The sequence below is a fragment of the Neopsephotus bourkii genome, unplaced genomic scaffold, assembly GCF_033783945.1.
Source record: "Neopsephotus bourkii isolate Nb327-2 ecotype Australia unplaced genomic scaffold, CSIRO-AGI_Nbou_v1 NB_960, whole genome shotgun sequence".
In the NCBI taxonomy this organism is placed as follows: Eukaryota; Metazoa; Chordata; class Aves; order Psittaciformes; family Psittacidae; genus Neopsephotus; species Neopsephotus bourkii.
The window spans coordinates 902,070-922,311 of NW_026901454.1; the positions used below are offsets into that span (position 1 = coordinate 902,070).

Below are 20,242 nucleotides of genomic sequence, written 5' to 3' on the forward strand. Positions count from 1 at the left end.
TCTGGATTAAATCACACGAGCCGTTTAATCCCTTTTGTAACACAGATGCTGTAAAATTGGAAGCTCTAAAAAAGATGGAGAGTGGGACTGCGCTAAACACTGCACAAACATTAACGCAGGCCTCAAAAAAAAAAAAAACGCAAACAGAAAAAACCTCCTAAATAAATGAAGATTAAAAAAATCACCATTATTACTGAAATTTACAGTTTATGCCTGAAATGCAGAAGCAGTAAATGGTCTGCAGACACTTATGAAGCAAACCAAAACCAAACCTCCCTAGATTAAAAAAAAACAAGGAAGCAAAAAAAATCCAACACCACACCCCATCTTTTGATATAACAGAAACATGTATGCACATAAAATAAAGTAAGTCACTTTACAGGCAAGGATCACAGAGATCAAATACTACATATAGTACTTATATAACCCAAATATAATTATGAGGAAGACTGCACAAAAGCCACAGGGAAATAGCAACAAACATACAAAAAAAGAATGTTTTTGGATAACATTTGCTAGCAGCATATGTAGGAATTACTAAATTCATAGAATCATAGAATAGTTTGGGATGAAGGAACCTTAAAAACCATGTAGTTCCCACCCCCCTGGCATGGGCAGGGATACCTTCCACTAGACCAGATTGCTCAAAGCTGCATTCAACCTGACCTTGAACACTGCCAGGGATGGGGCAGCCACAGCTTCTCTTGATAATCTATCACTCCTGAAACCTCCCTAAGTATTTTTCATGTTCACAGTTCAAAGCAGCATGACCCTCTAAGAGCAACCAAATTAAATGACTCAGCCTTTGGGAACTACCATGTTCACCCTTTAGCTGTCTACATTGCCTAAAGGAAAAGAAACCTTCATACGAATTAAATGTAGAAAAAAGAAGTAAGTAAAAAAACCCAACATGAAAAATTTAATACAGTACTCGAAATATTTTATTCACTGAAGAATGAATTATATTTGACACATTTGGGTGTTCTGGGCTACGCTCCTTCTACAGCCGTTGCTGTTACTAGATACGCAACATCTCTAGTCAGCAGTATTTTCTCTTAAAAAGCACAAATTTTATGAGTAAAATGGTACTTCTTAAGAAGCCAGTCAACAATCTTAGTGACTGCTTTGTACCAGGTACTTATAAGGAGGCCCATCCAAGACCAGGACCAAGTGTTCATGAACACAACACATCCATTTATGAGATTTTAAAACGCATGCTGGGAGGGATGCCTTTTTCCATCCCTAAGTGAAATGGTAAGAAAGCTGCCCAGCATCATGAGATCTGTGCCAAAATACAAAGTTGAAAACACTAACTTCATTAATGCACACCTCAGTGTCGTAAGAGTTGAGAAAGCTACATGGGCCAGGCAGATTGTGTAATCCAAGACAGGCCTGAAGACTGCATTCCTGCTGGCAAGGCAGGGAAACAGCCAGAGGCATTTCCATGGGGCCAGCTACACTAATAACTGCTGGCCAAGTGCCTTCCTGGACACCTAGCTGGGATCTCCTTCTCCCTGTCCAAGTGGAGGAGAGTTTGCTATGCCAGTTGTCTTCAGGAAGAGAAGAAAACCTAAGGGCCCTTTTCACAGATAACATAGATGTACAAAGCGACTGGTCAACTGGGGAGAAAAGGGTTAAGCACTACACTCAGATATGCTCCCATCATCTCACCAGAAACATGGACTATGCCAGCTGATGCAAACCCAGAGTTAAAGATCCAAGCACACCTCCTCCCCTGTGAAAGTACAGTGAATCTCTGCTTAATACACAGCACTCTCATCTTGAACTTGTGATGCAGCCAGGGCACACAGTGTAGCACCACACACCATCCTTACACAGGAGGAGTCAGGCCAAGCCATACGTAACCTGCCAAGTCCAACACATCACACCAGCTTTCAGTCAGAATTCAGAAACATTTAAGTTTCTGAATGCATAACACTTAACGTTTTTTAATCACAGGATTATGCTGTCAGTGTTTCTTGCATTTATCATATGCCCAAATTGCAACGAACACCAGCAGAACTGGAATGAGTGTTGCGATTTTCCTACCAAAAAAAACCCCAACCAAAACCCCAAAACTTTGACTCCTCAGGAAAAAATAGCGAAACTTGAAAATTCAAAGTACAGTAACACTACAACTGGCTGCCAATAATTATTTACAATAAAAATTCCTGTTTTTGCTTAACTATAGTGTCAGACTATTCTCGAAGCTTTTAAGTGGGATGTGATTCACATTTCAGGTAGAAATAGCAGTATTTGGCTTATCAATTTAATCTGCAGAATTCATTTCCACTAGTCTGTGTATATGGAGAAGTGAACGGATAGGGCTGGCTTCAGAAGATCCTTGTTCCAAGAGGCACAGTGGTAGAACTGATGCATCAAAAATTGCTTGGCATCCTCCAAGATGAAAATCCATATAAAAACTTCCCGTGAAAGTTGCAAGAGATACTGTCAAATTAATTCACTAACTAGAGCTAAGCAATGGTCCCGCAAGTGCTCACGTTACCAATTACATGATGAATAACACTGGCTTTATTCCAGTAATGCTTCTACCAGCAAGACCTGCAGACTTTGCTCGAACACCTGGTCACCACTAATGAAAAAAATACACTTGAGACTTCAGGCTCCAGAAGCAAGCACTCCCCAACTCCTACAGCACAAGCCCAGCAATGCTACTGCAATTATATTGAACTACAAGACTCAATTAATGAACACATCCAAGCAAAGCACACTTTATAGTTATTTTACTAATAAACAACTTATAGCAGCAGTCTGTCCATGTGAAACCAGGGATTTGGAAGTCATGGGACTATACCAACCTAGAAAATTAAGAAGGATGAGCATCTGTGCAGCAATGTATAATGATGAATCAATGAACAACTTCTCATATTACACTAAGGATACCCCCACAAACACAGTGTTTCTTTAACCACAAGAAAAATTAAGAGTGAAGACCACAAGAACAGATGTAAAAATGTGGGGATAACCGTAACCATCCCTCAGGATGAAAGAACCAACGCATTATAAGATTGTTTAATATATACCTTTCCATTTTACAAACAGAAAAAGAACAACAGCTGGGGAGCCGATGCTGTTTGCAATACTTTATGAACAATTATGTATCAGAGAAATGTTTCAAGTTGACCATGCGGGCATTTTGGGAGATAAACGAAAATATACTTAAACCATATTCTGATGCTGTTTTAATTCCACTTGCACACAAAATACTTATAGCAGGTGTATTTTAAGCATTTTTCAGTTGTCTGAAAGTCACAGATTTTAAAAAGTTGGCTTACCTGTAACATAAGGAGGTATGAAAATATAAACCATCATTGCAGAGAAGGAAAAAACTTAATAATTGCCAGGTGATTTATTTACTAACTGCATACAACATGCAGTAGAGTGGCCCTCTGCCTGTCCTTGTGGGATGCACAGCAAGCGCACAGAGAAAGGAAAAGGGACATGGAAATGGAAAGGATTTGCTAAGTAAAGACATAGATGGTAAACCTATCCTCAGAATTATCAGAAAAAAAGGTGGGGTCTTGGGGCAGTGGAGAACAACATACACAGGACAAACAGTACACTGGGCTCTACTGTTTCTGGGTAGCTTATACCCAAAGCTCTGACCACACCACCCAAGTCTTGGAAGGCAGACACAGGGACTGTGAGATGAAGACGTTGGGCCAGCTGTAGGAGAGGATCGGGCTCGAGACCATCTTAAGAACCTGAACGTGCACAAGTCCATGGGACCTGATGAAATCCTTCTGCAGGTCCTGAAGGAGCTGGCAAATGAAGTTGCTAAGCCACTGTCCATCATATTTGAAAAATCATGGCAGTCAGGTGAAGTTCCCGACAACTGGAAAAAGGGAAATATAACCCCCATTTTCAAGAAGGGGAAAGTGGATGACACAGGGAACTACAGACCAGTCAGTCTCACCTTTGTGCTTGGCAAAATCTTGGAGAAGATTCTCCTGGAAGGCATGCTAAGGCACATGAAAATCAACAAGGTGCTTGGTGACAGCCAGCATGGCTTCACTAAGGGGAAATCCTGCCTGACCAATTTGGTGGCCTTTTATGATGGGGCTACAGAACTGATGGACAGGGGTAGAGCAGTTGATGTCATCTACCTGGATTTGTGTAAAGTGTTCAATACTGTCCCACAAGACATCCTTGTCTCTACATTGGAAAGACATCAATTTGATAGATGGACCACTCAGTGGATAGAGAACTGGCTGGATAGCCACACGCAATGGGTTGTGGTCAATGGCTCAATGTCCGGCTGGAGACCAGTAACGAGTGGTGTCCCTCAGGGATCGGTGTTGGGACCGGTCTTGTTCAACATCTTCGTCGCTGACATGGACAGTGGGATTGAGTGCGCCTCAGCAAGTTTGTCGATGACACCAAGCTGTGTGGTTCGGTTGATACGCTGGAGGGAAGGAATGCCATCCAGAGGGACCTTGACATGCTTGTGAGGTGGGCTGATGCCAACCTCATGAAGTTTAACCATGACAAGTGCAAGGTCCTAGACCTGGGTCAGAGCAATCCCAGGCACAGCTACAGGTTGGGCAGAGAAGATGCAGAGCAGCCCTGCAGAGAAGAACTTGGGGGTGCTATTCAATGAGAAAATGAACATGAGCCGGCTTCAGTGTGCGCTTGCAGCCCAGAAAGCCAACCGTATCCTGGGCTGCATCAAAAGGAGCGTGACCAGCAGGTTGAAGGAGGTGATCATGCCCCTTTATTCTGCTCTCAGGAGACCTCACTTGGAGTATTGTGTGCAGTTCTGGCATCCTCAACATAAAAAGGACATGGAACTGTTGGAACAAGTCCAGAGGAGGGCCACGAGGATGATCAGGGGCTGGAGCACCTCCCATATGAAAACAGGCTGAGAAAGTTGGGGCTGTTCAGCCTGGAGCCTTCCAGTATCTGAAGGAGGCATATAGGGATGCTGGGGATGGACTCTTCATTAGGGACTGTTGTGACAGGACAAGGGGTAATGGGTTAAAACTTAAACAGAGGAAGTTTAGATTGGATATAAGGAAAAAGTTCTTTCCTGTTAGGGTGGTGAGGCACTGGAATAGGTTGCCCAGGAAGGTTGTGAATGCTCCCTCCCTGGCGATGTTCAAGGCCAAGTTGTACAGAGCCTTGGCTGACATGGTTTACTGGGAGGTGTCCCTGCCCATGGCAGGAGGGTTGGAACTAGATGATCTTAAGGTCCTTTCTAACCCTATTATATGATTCTATGATATGCTAATCACATTTTAGCATGATTAGAGGAATATATTTTTCTTTACTGAGATATATTTATTTCCATACCAGAGATTATTCACTTTCCCTTCAGAAGTCAAGAAAGCAATACTAATTTCATGAGAAGAGCTTTCTGTTGAAGTGAACAACACAAGCAACCACACAGGAGAGACTAAGGTGCAGTACTATGGGAAAACATTCTCAGAAAGTGGAAAAGAGCTTAAAAGCTTTTTGATGTTATGACAGCATGTTAATAAAACCACTTTTTTCTCACCTGCTGTCATCATTTAAAGGGAGAGAAGCAGACCCAGAAAGAGTAGGGTGTTGAAATCAGGTTAAAATGTGTTGCAGGACGACAGCTGTGTCAGTACTCTAGGTAAGACAGCGAAGTGAGAGCTTGGTCACAACCTCCACTCCGTAAGAGGAGTGGAAGTGTGAGCGATGGATCCGTTCTGAAATGCATTAACAAAGTCGCAAGCTATTTGAATCATATTCAAGCTGTCTGTCTTCCTGTGGTGTCCACATGAATAAAGTAGATGACAAAACTAAAGAAATTATGTTCATACCAGTTGCTTGAATAAAATAGCAGTTTCTCTCCCCACCTCCCTTCTCCAACTGTTTTTGCCCCAAACTTCAAAGTCTTATTTGCATTCATACAAAATCTGTTTACAGTCAACTTCATTGCGATACAGGAGATTCCCATTCCCCCTTCCCCCCCCACCCCAACTAAGACACAAAGCAAAGCTGGCCAGGTGTCTCTAAACCACAGAGCCAGCTGCTCCTAACCAAGCTCACAGGAAATAGCAAGGAAAATATGCAGCATTTGACACATCTGGAATAGATTGCAGTCTTTGAAAACAGTGTCCCAATTCCCTTCCTCCTGCTGATGAGATTTCAGGCTACCAAACTGCTGCATCAACTACAAAGGATTAGATAACATGCATATGTTTTTAACCCTACATGTTCTTTCTGTCCAAATAAGGTTTCCCCAGTTGTCCAGAAAAATAACAAAATACATGTACCTGTATGAAGCTTTCTGTAAAACACAGTTGAGCAAACAATTTCATCAGAAGACTGCTGCATAATTTGGGAAAATTGATATAGTTGGGAAATAGCACTAGTTGATATTAGCAAGCATAGAAAATGAATCAATACTGCGTGCTTCACAAAGTTGTATCAATTCATTAAAAAGAATCATAGAATCATAGAGTAGGTAGGGTTGGAAAGGACCTTAAGATCATCTAGTTCCAACACCCCTGCCATGGGCAGGGACACCTTGCTCTAAACCATATTACCCAAGGCCTCATCCAACCTCGCCTTGAACACTGCCAGCGATGGAGCATTCACAACCTCCCTGGGCAACCCATTCCAGTGCCTCACCACCCTAACAGGAAAGAATTTCCTCCTTATATCCAATCTAAACTTCCCCTGTTTAAGTTTTAAGAAACGTCCTTACAGTTGGTTGCATAAAATGAGATGAAGAGTAGAGAGGATTGGTTAGTACTCATTTGCCAAGTGATTCGTCTAGAATTTCGTGTTGACACAAATATTGCAGTGTGTATTTTTCAATATGAAATATGAAAACCCCAGAAAGTACAAGTCTTAATTAGCAAAACAAAGCAATGTTTTATTATCCACTTCCTTTTTGTATGGACAATGAATGCAAAAGAACACAGAAATAAACAGATGAGTTTAGAAGGAAATCCCAATCCGATACTGAATATAATGCTAAATTTTATTCTTTCCATAAAAACCTGGGAAGTGGAGGTACCCTTAAAAGTTTCAGTCTCTGTCAGTATCTCTGAAAGATCAAGAAAATTAATAATGTGACCAGTTTATATATGTATATTTTGAACATTCATTATAGATACAAAACTGAATACAGTACTAGCTTAAAACAACATAAACCTCACTGTTCTTAAAGTTAGTAATAACGCAAAATTCTAATATAAAAAGAAAAACTGGAGGAAGTATTTGTAATTTTTTCCTCAAAGGTGCAACCAACAGCCAACGTACTTTTGCAACTGAGATTCCAGTTGTCCAAAGGACTGAGAGATGTATTCTCCTACTCAAGGAGAACCCTAAATTTCACAAACTTTAAAGGAAACCACACAGGCATGAACAGCAGGCAGTACCCCTTAAAGAGATGATATTTATAAGAAATTAATGGTAAACCTTAAACTAATCTTAAGGAGAGGTGCAACACATTTTCTACTTTCAGAGCTTTAAAAGTAAGATAATTTTTTTTCTACCTCTTTGTAGATTATTTCAAAAATTACCTTACATTTAAATTAGTTTATTATGAGGAAACGGCAAAGTATTTATTTTAAACAAGCATTGTAAGATAGCTACATGATTTTTCTTTTGAGAAGCCCTCAGTGTGGGCTTTGTATTTATAGTAAGCTCAAGACTTCTTAAACAGAACCAGTGTTATACTCTGTCTCAGGAACAAAGGTGCACCTATGGGGATTCAACTGCATAACCAAGGACTAAATATGTAAGGCTGTCCAGCCCTGCTAACATGAACAAAGCAGTGCTAGGTTAACAGTTGGACTTGATGATCTCACAGGTCTTTCCCAACCTAAACAATTCTATGATTTTAATGGGATCATGCATATGAATAACGTATTTCAGGCTCAAGCCCAAACCAGTTAGTAACAATGCATGTGAGGAAAGTTAGGATGAGACATACAACTCAATGCCTTTACCTCCAAAATTACACCTAATAGTAACTATACCCTTAATAAGCCAATTAACAAAAAAATATGTATATAGCTATAAGATTAAACAAAATTTAGAGAATATGCTGTTACAAAATATATTTTGACATATTTCCTAAGAAGCAATTCAAACAGTCATTTATGCAGTTATTTACAGGGGACTCATAGTGGAGTATCATTTTAAGCAAACCAGTATATTGGTTTGAATCTGATAAAATATTGGCAAATACAAGTTTGTGACAACAAGGAATTTGGGGGTTTAATAAACTTGAAAAGTGTTCTACACAATCATCAGATTAATCTAAATTATATAAAAAACCCCTGTCTAAATGGGTTAATCTGAATCATTTAATGCATTTCATTGTATTCAACGTTCAGATCAACAAGTCAGTGGTACATACACTCTGTGAAACAAGTTACCACTTAAATCTTTCAGACACAACAAGCACAGATTAACCGAGTTTGACAGTACCTAAACTATAGTAACAGATGGTTTGTTCTTACTTGAGTACTTTTTATTAAGCACATATACAAGTGTGCTAAAACAAAAGGCAGCAATTATAAATATTTACTAGAATGACCAGAACTAGTATTTGAGCATAAACCATCCCGTCACTTGTTTCTGAAGCCGTTATCTTCCCTAATTTGTCTTCTGGTTTTAGTAGTCTTCTATCCTATTAACTCGCAGGGTTACAGATCATCTGGAAGCTCCACACTGGTATAGGAAAGGAATGTCTGTTCGATGCAGTCTGAAGATAAAGAAAGAGCTGTACTTCAGTTCATTGCAGTGATTCACTACAAGGAGCATTGCTAACTGATGTTAAACCTAGAAGCAGCAAAGCAGCAGCCTGTTTCCCCCCTCATTGTCAGAGGAAAAAAAAGCAATACCTGTTGGTTTTTTGTCATTTCAAAAGAGCACCTGAAAATATTTTGTACCTGTAGAGGCAATATTTGTTATTTATTAAAAATAATAGTCTCCGTAGAGGAAGTTACCTGTCTATGCAAGAACAAGGATATCTAAATGTGATAGCAATTAATCTGAACTCCTTGTTTCAACACATAAAGATGCCTCAAAAAAGAGTAGTATTTGTGTGTCCAGCTCTGTCAACACTCCACAGATGTTATCAGCCCATACATCTCAGTGATGCTTACAGGTAAAGGAAAAATCCAAAGACATCTAACTCTGACAGAACAACTCATTAACTTCACATAATGCTGAATTAGATTGCATTTCGTCCCAAAGCAGAATTGTAACTGCAGGAGAGCAGAGTCACACACCTCATTATCCTATACTCTCATTCTCTTCAAGCTACAATTTTCAAATACCAATTAGTCCTAAAAATTGCTTTTTAGATAGTACTTTTAAGTTTTACTGTACTGAAAGCTAACAGATATTTTCCATCTAGTCACTAAAATTTTGGTATTCTAAAGAGGTTACCACATTACAAGGAAAAGGAGGAATACGTGACTACTGTAAATAGGAAATGCTGCCATGTAGTAACCCACCTAAATTGGCAACTAAAAGGAATTTTAAGTCCCAGTTATTTAACTTTAACTTATTGCGTAATTTTGACCAAACAGCACATTAGAAATAAATATTATGTTACAGTTACATTAAGAGACTTCTTCCATTATCAAGAACTATACTGTATAGCACAGATATTTACCATCAGCTGTTTTCAAATATCACTGTCTTATATAAAAGGAGATTTTTTTCTAGCCAAATAGCATCTCAAATATTTTTCAGGCTTCAATAATGTGTTTCTGGTTACTTCATATCAATCCTGTGAGCAATACTGGAGAAAAGCTATGAAAACCTTCTTTCTTACAGCAAACATAGCTTCTCAGTTAAGTCAAAATGCAGTATTTGAGCATTTTAATTAGAGTGCAGAGTAACGTAAATGCTACAATACTAATTTCCAGGCTTAAACTTATTTTGCCATGCAACTTAAATAAAGCTGACCACAGATGGAGACCCCTGGTTTAAATGATATAGTGACATTTCCAATAGGTCCAGCTACAGGATAAGAAGTATTAAAAAAAATAAAAAAATTGAGTGGATATGTGTCAGTGATTAGTCAGCTACCTAAAGGATATATAAAGCACACTGTTGCATTCACAGTAATCATACTTGTACACAAGTGTCTTAATCCAGTCCTGTAAAAACTCATCTATTGTTTGCATGTTCAGAACCATGTCAATCAGATTTAATATGCAGGCCGATTAGCACTTCCCAACTTGCTGACAAGAGGCTGACTCCTAAAGCTAGTGTTTCAAGACAAAGGACAGTATTCTGACAGGCAGCAGACACTGTTTCTTGCTTAGGAAAAATAACAGTTTCCTCTTCAGTTTTGTTACTGAATGTTAGTTCCAGGAAGGACTGGAAGCAACGAGGATGCCCTATTTACTTTAAAATTCCATGACTTTAAGAGACTGCAGATATTTCCAAGTCCATGTAGAATATACACGGCATTCATGACAGATGTTCAAAAGTCATGCAACTTCTGTTAGGTGACAGAAGTTTGATTATTTATTTTTAAGTATTTAGTTCTTCTCTGTTTTCCTGGGAAAGACAATATTACCACTAAAAGTTGCTTACCTTTAGTACAAGAAAAAAAATCTTGTTCTGTGAGCAGCTGCCATGCTTTCAGACATATTTCTGACTTTGAGATAATTAACAAAGCCTCGAAAGAACAGAAGGAGTCCTGAAAATGTAGAAAATCCACAAAATGAAGAATATCAATCTAAGTACACACTCTCACAGTATTCTTATTTAACTCATTAAAAATCTAGACTATACAAAGTAAAGCATGGTCTTTAAGAATCATTCACAAATTCAACAGGCAATTTTCTTGCTTTTATCTTCTGACATAAGGATATCATCTGCTAAAAAGACTCATGAAAATACTTCAAAAGATTAAGGGGGGGGGGGAAAGAATGGATGCTGCACATTCTTTTCAAGTAGAACTTTCAAAACAAGTTACCAGTGTGTTAGAAGAATACTGAAACCACAAAACATATATTTAAAATGTTTAAGATAAAGGTTTTGCAAGTCAAAGGAGGGGGAGAGAAAAACAAAACCAAAACAGACAGTACAGATTGCTGTAGCAACAAGCCAGTAGTAAATTATGATAGATTATGGCTTGAGATTTAACCGGTGAGGAAAATGCACCTGTCCAAGAAGAGGAAGAACAACAGTCAATTCAAAGAAAATTACTAAACACTTCATGATTACTTCTTTTTTTGTCAACTCCACATTTCAAATTATTTTTAAATATTTAAAACTTAATTTGAAAGAATATTTCCATTCTGATGAGAGGAACAATAGATACAGAGCAGTCACACAGAAGTTAGAGCTGCAACAATGGAACTCACTAACATGATGTTGTCAGCATCATTTTACCAATTCAGAGATTCACCGGACACGTGAACAAACCTAGAGAAACACATTGTTGCATAGAGGACACAGCTCTCTGGTCCATTTTCCACCACTAAGTAAACTTCAGATGAATCCATTCATCAGTTGGATCAGGAAGAATCCAACGGAGATAAAACAATCCTCCCAAAGAGTGGGAAGCTGAAATATGAATTCCTCATCCAGTGGAGAGAAACCTGAGCCTATAGAGCAATTCTCCTCCTTTAATGAAAACATGTATGATTATATGGATACATACACCTATGTACTAAGATTCCAATGTTCAAGTGATAAGCTAAACTTAAAAAATTTAGCAAAAGATTTCATTCTTTTCTCTTGCATCTTAATAAGCAATCTCTTTGGTTACACTGATTACTTTCTTACCTGATGCACTTTTTGTTCCTACTGCCCTGGCTGAGACACTGACTTTTTCCTATAATCATTTCATCCCTAAATGATTTTGTGATTTTTTAACCTTTTTTGTTGTTGTTTTTTTTTTTTTTTAAACCGAAGAGCCTCATTAAAACAGACATGCAAATGAAAACAACCAACCAACCAACCCTCCCCAAACCAAAACAAACTAATAAACCCCAACAAACACAAAACAGTGTGCTAATCAGTGGAACTTCGATCTAAGCAAAACAGATTTCTGTGATTAAAGTGAATTCTGTCTGGAGAAGAAGGCAGCAAGATCTGCATCAAAAGTCTGTTACAAAAGCTGCTACCCCAATGCTACTGGAGATAGTCCCATGTCCAACTGAAAAGCAGCAGAAACAGCACAAGGTGGGCAGGCAGCTCTTATGGTACTTGAAAGCATATTTTCTGCATTACACACATTGGAAAAACAGTCCAAGTTCAACCCATAGTTTACATTTCTCTAGTTAGGAGAAAAAAAACAAACAAACAAACACACAAAAACACACAAAAACACCACCCCATTTTCCATTGTGTTCCTCAAAAGAAACTGGCTAACGTTTAAATTTCAAAGTTAGACTTGTCTCTCTCCAATTTACTACATGACAGCTCCTTGGAAGTAGACCACTTCACTTTGCCATGAAGTACAAGCAGATTTTTCCAGATGCTGACAGAAGAGAGAAGATGGTAATAGGTGGGCTCAAGTATGTCAAAGGACTATGAAAAAGAAAGCATCCAACTCAGTTAATTCACTTCTGAAAAGACACCGGACATGCTACTTTGTGTACTCTAATGTGAAAGTTACCCGAAACAATGAAATACAGATCTGGTTGGCAGTGCTCTCATGACTTGACAATACTCCTCCATGTTCTGCTAAGTAGCTCTGTTGGGTTAAATTCTTCTATGGTGTTCCAGCAATCTCATTATATCCACTTTATCAGTTTAAAAACACTGCCGGCTTTTTTTTGCACGCAAAACATTTGTAAGAGAAGCAAACCTTGACTGTTGGATGCATACTGCATGCCTCACAATGCCTTTTATTCCATGATACAAATTTGTGAGTTAAACTAAATTAAAAATAAATAAAAAAACTTCAGTTAAGACTGAAAATAAGGCTTTCCCAAATCTAAGAGAACTACCTTCTGAAAAAGTGCTGCAAAAGACAGTAAAAAGAGAAATTACAAATGCACGGTTTTTGCCACAGACACAGTGGGGAAAACGTTAGGGGAAGAACACACTATTTTCATCCAAGTGAAAAAAGTGTCAAATCTCAGGCATCAGAAGGTTTGTACCTGAAGAGTCATTTCACCTCTGACTTAAATACAATCACCTCAGAGCATGAAAGTATTCAAGGGACTGATGCTGTAATGTGTCAAACTGTGCACAACAGTACAGCAAGCTGAGTATCAAGAAGGCTAATGAATGCCTTTGAAATTTACTAAAGGGCAGACAGAGAAAGTTTTAAACATAGTTTAAGATTTCAGTCATTTCTTGTGAGATAAATTGCGAGTCACAAACACCATGTCAGGTTTTTTTCTTAGTTTGGTTTTTAAATTTACTCAACATTTTATTCTAACATTTGCTGCTAGCCAGGAGTCAACTGACTCAAAGGAAAGAGTGCCACCTACTGAACTATGCTTCAAGAGCTAGAAAATAAAATGGATAGTAGCATTCACCTCTGTGAAACAAAATCACTCCAGATTCCATATTCAAATGATAAAATCCACAGTAAAAAAAAGGTACAGTAGTTGGGGTTTGGTATATCCTAATTAAAAACAGACAGAAGAGCAGATTTTGAGGTCTATAAGAACCTGGGCAGACAGACCTCTTAAAAGAAAGCTGACATCACAGGAGCACTGTGATCAGAAAGCATGAAGCCGTTCTCTTGGTCTGACTGAGAAACTACTGACACAGTATGCATTTCAAAGGACTGGAAAAGGACATTTTGTGACTTATGTACAAATCAGCAGACTGCCTTCATAGGATCAGTCACGTTTCTTAAAATTTAATACTTGCCATTCAGGTTTACACATGCACGTACTAGAGATCACTCACTTTTTAGTATGTTCTCTACATGAAGCTGAAATTTCATTATACAGTTCTGCAACCCCAAAGCAGTAGAAGCAGCTTAAAAAGCACAAACTGCAAGTCTCAGGTATGCTCATGATTACATATGAACAAAAAATTTTTGAGCTGTCGGTTATTTGAACACTCTGCAGTTCACACAAAAACACCATTATGGTAACCAATAACCTCGTGAATACTATGGAAACAAAAATGACACACAAAACTATCAGCAGCTTCAGAAAAGCACACAGCGAAACATCTTACAGAACTCTTATTTACAATGACATGATTCATCTTTAAATACCTCTACATCAAAACAGAAATGTTTTCAACCACCACTTACCAAGTACAAGAAATATCCACCAAAGCCAGTACTGTCCATTGAAATATCCAGTAAAATAATCTGAAAACTGAAATTCATACACAAAGTATGAGATATGATTAAGACATATTTAATGCATTATGCAAATACAGGAAACACAGAGGAAAAAGCAAATTCAAATACAAGTAATATATTCAACTAAAATGCAAAACTGGCATTTCTGCAGCAATTTAACATAAAAGTAACACTTCCAGTGTCAGTTGGTCTGTGGCAAAGTTATTTTAAAGCTTCTAAAAAAGTATGTATATGTATATAAAAAAATATACACACGTGCATATATACATGTATCAAAAACTTTGTATTACAGGCCAGAATAACCTGACATTTTCTACTATAATGAATCACCACTTGTCGATTTTCCTTTTTTCCCCCCAGTGCCTGCATCCCAAACACATTACAGCAGCCTGCTGCTTTAGATATTAACACGAAAAGCCACATTAGTTTAATCTTATCAGACAGGGATGTTCTGCTGACCCCTCAAAAGAAGAGCTTTTGACCTTCTGTATACCCCCTACTGTTAATCGCTGCCAAGAATACCAGCCCCATAAAGACCCCCAACTCATTAAAGTCTTTTCATTTTCAAACCAGCATTCAGTTCCCAGCAGTGAGCTGAACGCAACTAAATGAACCTTGAAGTGGCATTTCAACTGTTCCTGTTAGTGACCATGGTAGACAGTTTTGTCCTCCCTGTGATGTGGGAGGCAGCTGGAGGGCAGGGTGTGATGGCATTGGAGACAGGTATCTGTGCCTTTACCAGACTCCAGACTGTATGCTTCACAGATAAAAAGGCTAATCAAATGTCTCCAAAACTGACATAAGAAGCAGGAATGGGGAGATGTGTGAAAACTTGCCAAAAGGAATAAAATAACTATTTAATAGCTTTGCACACTTGTCATATGCTTCCCATCCTGCTATCACTCAGCATATTTACTGCATCCTGCCACAGGGCCTCCTGTTCGCCATTTCTAGGACATTTCAGTAGTATCAACCAAGAAATCAAGTAATTATGGCATGTAATTCAGTTTAAATAAAAGAGAAAGAAAGAAAAAAGAGAAGAAGAGAGAGAAGAGACTGGGCCACACATGCAACCAGATAAAAATCCAAGACATTTAGAGGACTCTAGGTATAGCTTGGTTTTATTTCAAGTAACTGTGCACCAAGATCCACATGTTTTTGCCAGATCATGTGAATTCTTTAGAGGTTTAATCTTGCAGTGTTTTCATTTATATGAGCAATCCAAGAAAAAAAAAATAGCAAGAAACAGAATTCCTGAGTTGAACTGAAGAATTGGTATTTACATTATCCCTATATAAATACTGGGATTTCTATATTTAGCAGAGTAAGCATTTTAGTTTTGACTCTTCATTACAGTATTAAATGAATACTCAATTCCCAAGAAGTTGACATTATTATAATCCCATCTGGCTTGATAGCCAGTATTTTTACTTCTCTAAACATCTATCCCAATATGCTTTTTTTTTTAAGTTACAATTTTATTTAACTGGAAAGAACATTTACTAAAACTAGCAATCCAACACTGGCACATGTGCATTACTCTTACACTTTCCTTAGGCAGAAGCAGTCACGGCTGCAAAACCTCCCTGAGAGTAAAACTGCTTTTGCTCTCTCCCCAGCTCTACCCCCCACCCCAAAGTAAAAACTGTCCCAGAGAGCATATATGGACTCAGGCTGCTTAAACACTATAAAGTTCTGTACTGATCCTGAGGGAGAAAGGATAGCACAAGCCTTTGGAGGAGCTTGAAACAAAGAAACAGAACAATTTTGTGCACACATGTGCCTGTGTATTACCATCAAAACAAAATTGTTGTTATACACCTTTATGAGCTTTCTGCTATTGTCTCTAGAAAGACAACACAGGAATGTTATAAATCTTCACTGTAACAACTAAGTCATCAAGATCTCTTTCTTCATCAAACAGGATGAGTTTTTAAATTATGTGACTCACAAACATACAGACTTCAAGTTCAGAAAGAATCATTGTGATTCATCTAGCATTCACATAATCAAGCTAAGTAACTTCCATCTGGCTAACCTACCTTTCTAAAAAGCATCTAGTCTTTCAGTGAAAATATCAGAAACTCAGCATTTTGGATGGTGAAAATGTAACAAAGTTAATATTCAATTTTGACTTTATTCTGTATGCATCTTACAAGGAATAAAAGACTCAGATACAAGGAAGACAATTTTTTCTGAACTGCTCCCTCCCCCAGATAAGTCATTTATAAATCTTTCATATAGGACACCAAAATAACAGTGACATTTTAGGTACTTGCTCCACTTCTTCTGTAGGCCTTAAGTAGTTATGCAAAGAATGAGTCATTCTGCATTTTATTTTAGTGGAAACATGAACTTAAAATGCAGATAAAAATAGATTTAACTTCAGCTTTAGTAAGCATATATGAACATAAAGAAGTAAAGTTTCTGCTAAAGTAGAATTTGGGAAAATTCTAGGCACTCTGTTAAGCACTGGAATATACTGGCATTTATTATATATCCTTGAATAAACTGTTACGGTTTTGTTCTACAAACAGTCTCTACAGCCTGAATCATGAAACATACCCGAACAATGAGAATCCATTTGATCAGGGAGAGACCAAATCCACAGATTGCACCATACCTTCCAGCTATGGTATTCGTTATACAGAAGGATAAACAAAATCCAATCCAGTTGAAAATAAATGCCACTATAAAATAAAAGAAAAACAGTAGCTTCTGTTAACCTGTATAGCTAAGCAAACAGACTTAACATTAATTTTACTTTTAAACTAATAAGGACATGCTTACACAGTCAGTAATTCCCTTCCGGTAATTCAGGCTTTGAGAGATTGACTTTGAACCCAGACATCCCCCATGGTATAGCCACTTAATAACAAAGCAAATGGTAAACAGGCTGGAACCTACTACTTTAAACAAGAGAAAATTCCAACATAAAAGGAAGTATTACACTGCTACAAAAATCTAACCAGATGACAGTAGACATGAAGGGTAAATGCAAAGCACTATAACATACAAGACTTGGATTAAAACAAAGAAAAAAAAACCTTGCTACATTTTTATACCCAAAAAATATAGTTATATGCACACATGCGTGCATGTATCAAGGCTGCATATTCAGCTTTATCCAGTTTGGATCAAACAGAATAAAAGTATCCGCTCTTGCTCTGTAAACATAGTACAGAAATTAAGGTAAGTTGAGAAGCTGATGGTTTGGTTACTGTCTTCTCTTTTAGATCTATATTTAAGCGTAAGACATAAGAAGCCCTAGAAGTTTTACACAGAAGCTTAAGAAATCAAGAAACAAAAAAGGACATTTAGCAGGATTACCACCGTTCCTTCAATTAACACTTTTACACTCCCAGTAGTTTTAAAAATTAAAGTTTCATATGTACTGGGCAATCAACAAGATCATGTGTATTGACTTCAGTCTGCGTGCACTAGGTCAAAGTATGGGAATTCCCAACTCTAGCGATATCCCAGCTTTGGAAGTAGGTGAGGACAACTAGAAAGAAACACACCCACATCCACACCCACCCTGCTCCAAACAAAAGCGCTGGGAGAAGACGACAATTCAAGAGTTCTAGAAAGGGCAAGATAGTGGAAAACTGAAACATTAGGGAAGCCCACAGTAAACACAAAAAACACTGAAGAGGCAAGGAGGAATGGAAGGGTGGCAGAGGAACAAAACCCCTGCACACAAATCCTGAATGTTTTCAAACCCCCAAATTGGGGAAAACACAAAACCCACATCAAATTCAGGCATTAAATCACCATATAAAAAAACAGTTTGTCTTTTCACTAAAAGTTTGAACACTTACAGCAAAACATTAGGAACAGAAAACTGAACAAGAGATTTCTTAAGTAAAAGTAAATTTGGGAGGATTATCTATAAACCACCTCTTTTTCTTAATTTAAAACCTTGTTATAATTCCTTCAGCAATCCACTTGGAGATGTAATGATTCGCCCACTAACGCAAAATTTGTCTGTAAAACTGCAGTGGGATTCCATGAACTGTAAAGAAATGGAAGTTTCAGGAAAGGTTTTGGAAGAGCTTACATCAACACAGTCATTTTGTAGAAGTGAGAAAACGTCTTGCTTTAGACAGAGCCATAGTAACAGATGGTGGCAATGAGAAAGCCTTCTTTTATCCTAGTTACTAATCTTAACAAAAAACAATGCCCCCAGAAAACAACCCAACAACAACAAAGGCCCACAGCAAACAACTTTGAATAAATGCTGATCAAAATTGGCATATAATAGAATCATAGAACGGTCTGGGTTGTAAGGGGCCTTAATGATCATCTAGTTCCAAACCCCCTGCCACGGGAAGGGGACCTTCCACTAGACAACACTGCTCATGTAAGAAATACAGAATGACACAGTGACCCTAACATTTGCCTATCTTTCCAAAATACAAATAATGGATTTGATAAATTCTTTTAAACACAGGATTTCCCTATCTCAAGCAAGCTCTCAAAATCCACCATCCTTTTAAGAGTAACATTTCAGAAGCCATTCTTTATTTCATATCTGTTCTTGTCTCAGCGTAACAGCTCTCCCCCTTTTTCCCCACTATTCCAAGCTATGAAGAGTGACTTTATGACCCCAGTAACAGGCATGCTAAAAGATACAGAAAATAGACATTTTTCTAATGGACTACGCAAACTAACGGAATTCCCAGAATACTTAGTTATATATATGAAAAAAATTATATTATTATATATAACATATATTTTTTTATATAATATAAAAATAGATTTCCCCACCATAACTATAGGAGGGGAAATCAAAGTTGAACACAATTGCAGTTTTACCCTTCTTCTAAAGGAATATTCAAAATAGAATCTACAGTCACTGCAGAAGTATTAGATGGATGTTTTAAGACTGAATTATTTGCGCAGCTCTCAAAAGAAAAGGCGTTGGCATGTTCCAACACTGTTAACAACAAGTATCTCCATCAAGCTAAGGTTAAAAATAGCATGGGTGGGGGGATAGACTAGTAAGAGGAAGCATCTACTATCTTCTCTAGAGAGAACTATCAACATCCACTAGTTGTATGCATCCACTCACTTTGTGAAATATAAACGGCACTGCTCAGGAGTTAAAGAGATTACCTTGTCCTTCATAACACTTCAGCTTCCCATAACATTCTCATGCAGACAATGCTCCTGGTCTGACACTAATACAAGCTTTCATGAAGAAGAAAACCATACCTAAAAGTGAGATAGAAAGACTAACAAGCTGCTACAACCATATTATCACAGAATAGCTCGGGTTGGAAAGGATCTTAAGATCATCTAGTTCCAACCCCCCTGCCATGAGCAGGGACACCTCCCAATAAAACATGTCACCCAAGGCTCTGTCCAACCTGGCCTTGAACATCACCAGGAATGGAGCATTCACAACTTCCTTGGGCAACCTATTCCAGTGCCTCACCACCCTAACAGGAAAGAATTTCCTCCTTATATCCAATCTAAACTTCCCCTGTTTAAGTTTTAACCCGTTACCCCTTGTCCTATCACTCCAGTCCCTAATGAAGAGTCCATCCCCAGCATCCTTATAGGCCCCCTCCAGATACTGGAAGGCTGCTATAAGGTCTCCACGCAGCCTTCTCCAGGCTGAACAGCCCCAACTTTCTCAGCCTGTCTTCATATGGGAGGTGATCCAGTCCCCTGATCACCCTCGTGGCCCTCCTCTGGACTTGTTCCAACAGTTCCATGTCCTTTTTATGTTGAGGACACCAGAACTGCACACAATACTCCAGGCGAGGTCTCACAAGAGCAGAGTAGAGTAGCAGGATTACGTCCTTCAACCTGCTGGTCACACTCCTTTTGATGCAGCCCAGGATACAGTTGGTTTTCTGGGCTGAGAGCGCACACTGAAGCCAGCTCATGTTCATTTTCTCATCGACCAACACCTCCAAGTCCTCCACAGGGCTGCTCTGAATCTCTTCTCTGCCCAATCTGCAGCTGTGCCTGGGA

General features: G+C 38.4%; 1 protein-coding gene across 1 annotated transcript in view; it reads right to left on the reverse strand.

Moving 5' to 3' along the window:
* Positions 1-6,850: 6,850 nt before the first annotated feature.
* The window catches only part of NDFIP2 (Nedd4 family interacting protein 2), a 46,288-nt gene continuing 32,896 nt past the window's right edge, over positions 6,851-20,242 (reverse strand). Inside the window, exons 5-8 of the mRNA XM_061358965.1 lie at positions 16,823-16,947; positions 14,204-14,270; positions 10,564-10,669; positions 6,851-8,713 (exon numbers count right to left, since the gene is read on the reverse strand). Of these exons, the coding sequence (XP_061214949.1) occupies positions 10,566-10,669; positions 14,204-14,270; positions 16,823-16,947 (296 nt within the window). The 3' untranslated portion in view covers positions 6,851-8,713; positions 10,564-10,565. The remainder of the gene's footprint in view (positions 8,714-10,563; positions 10,670-14,203; positions 14,271-16,822; positions 16,948-20,242) is intronic.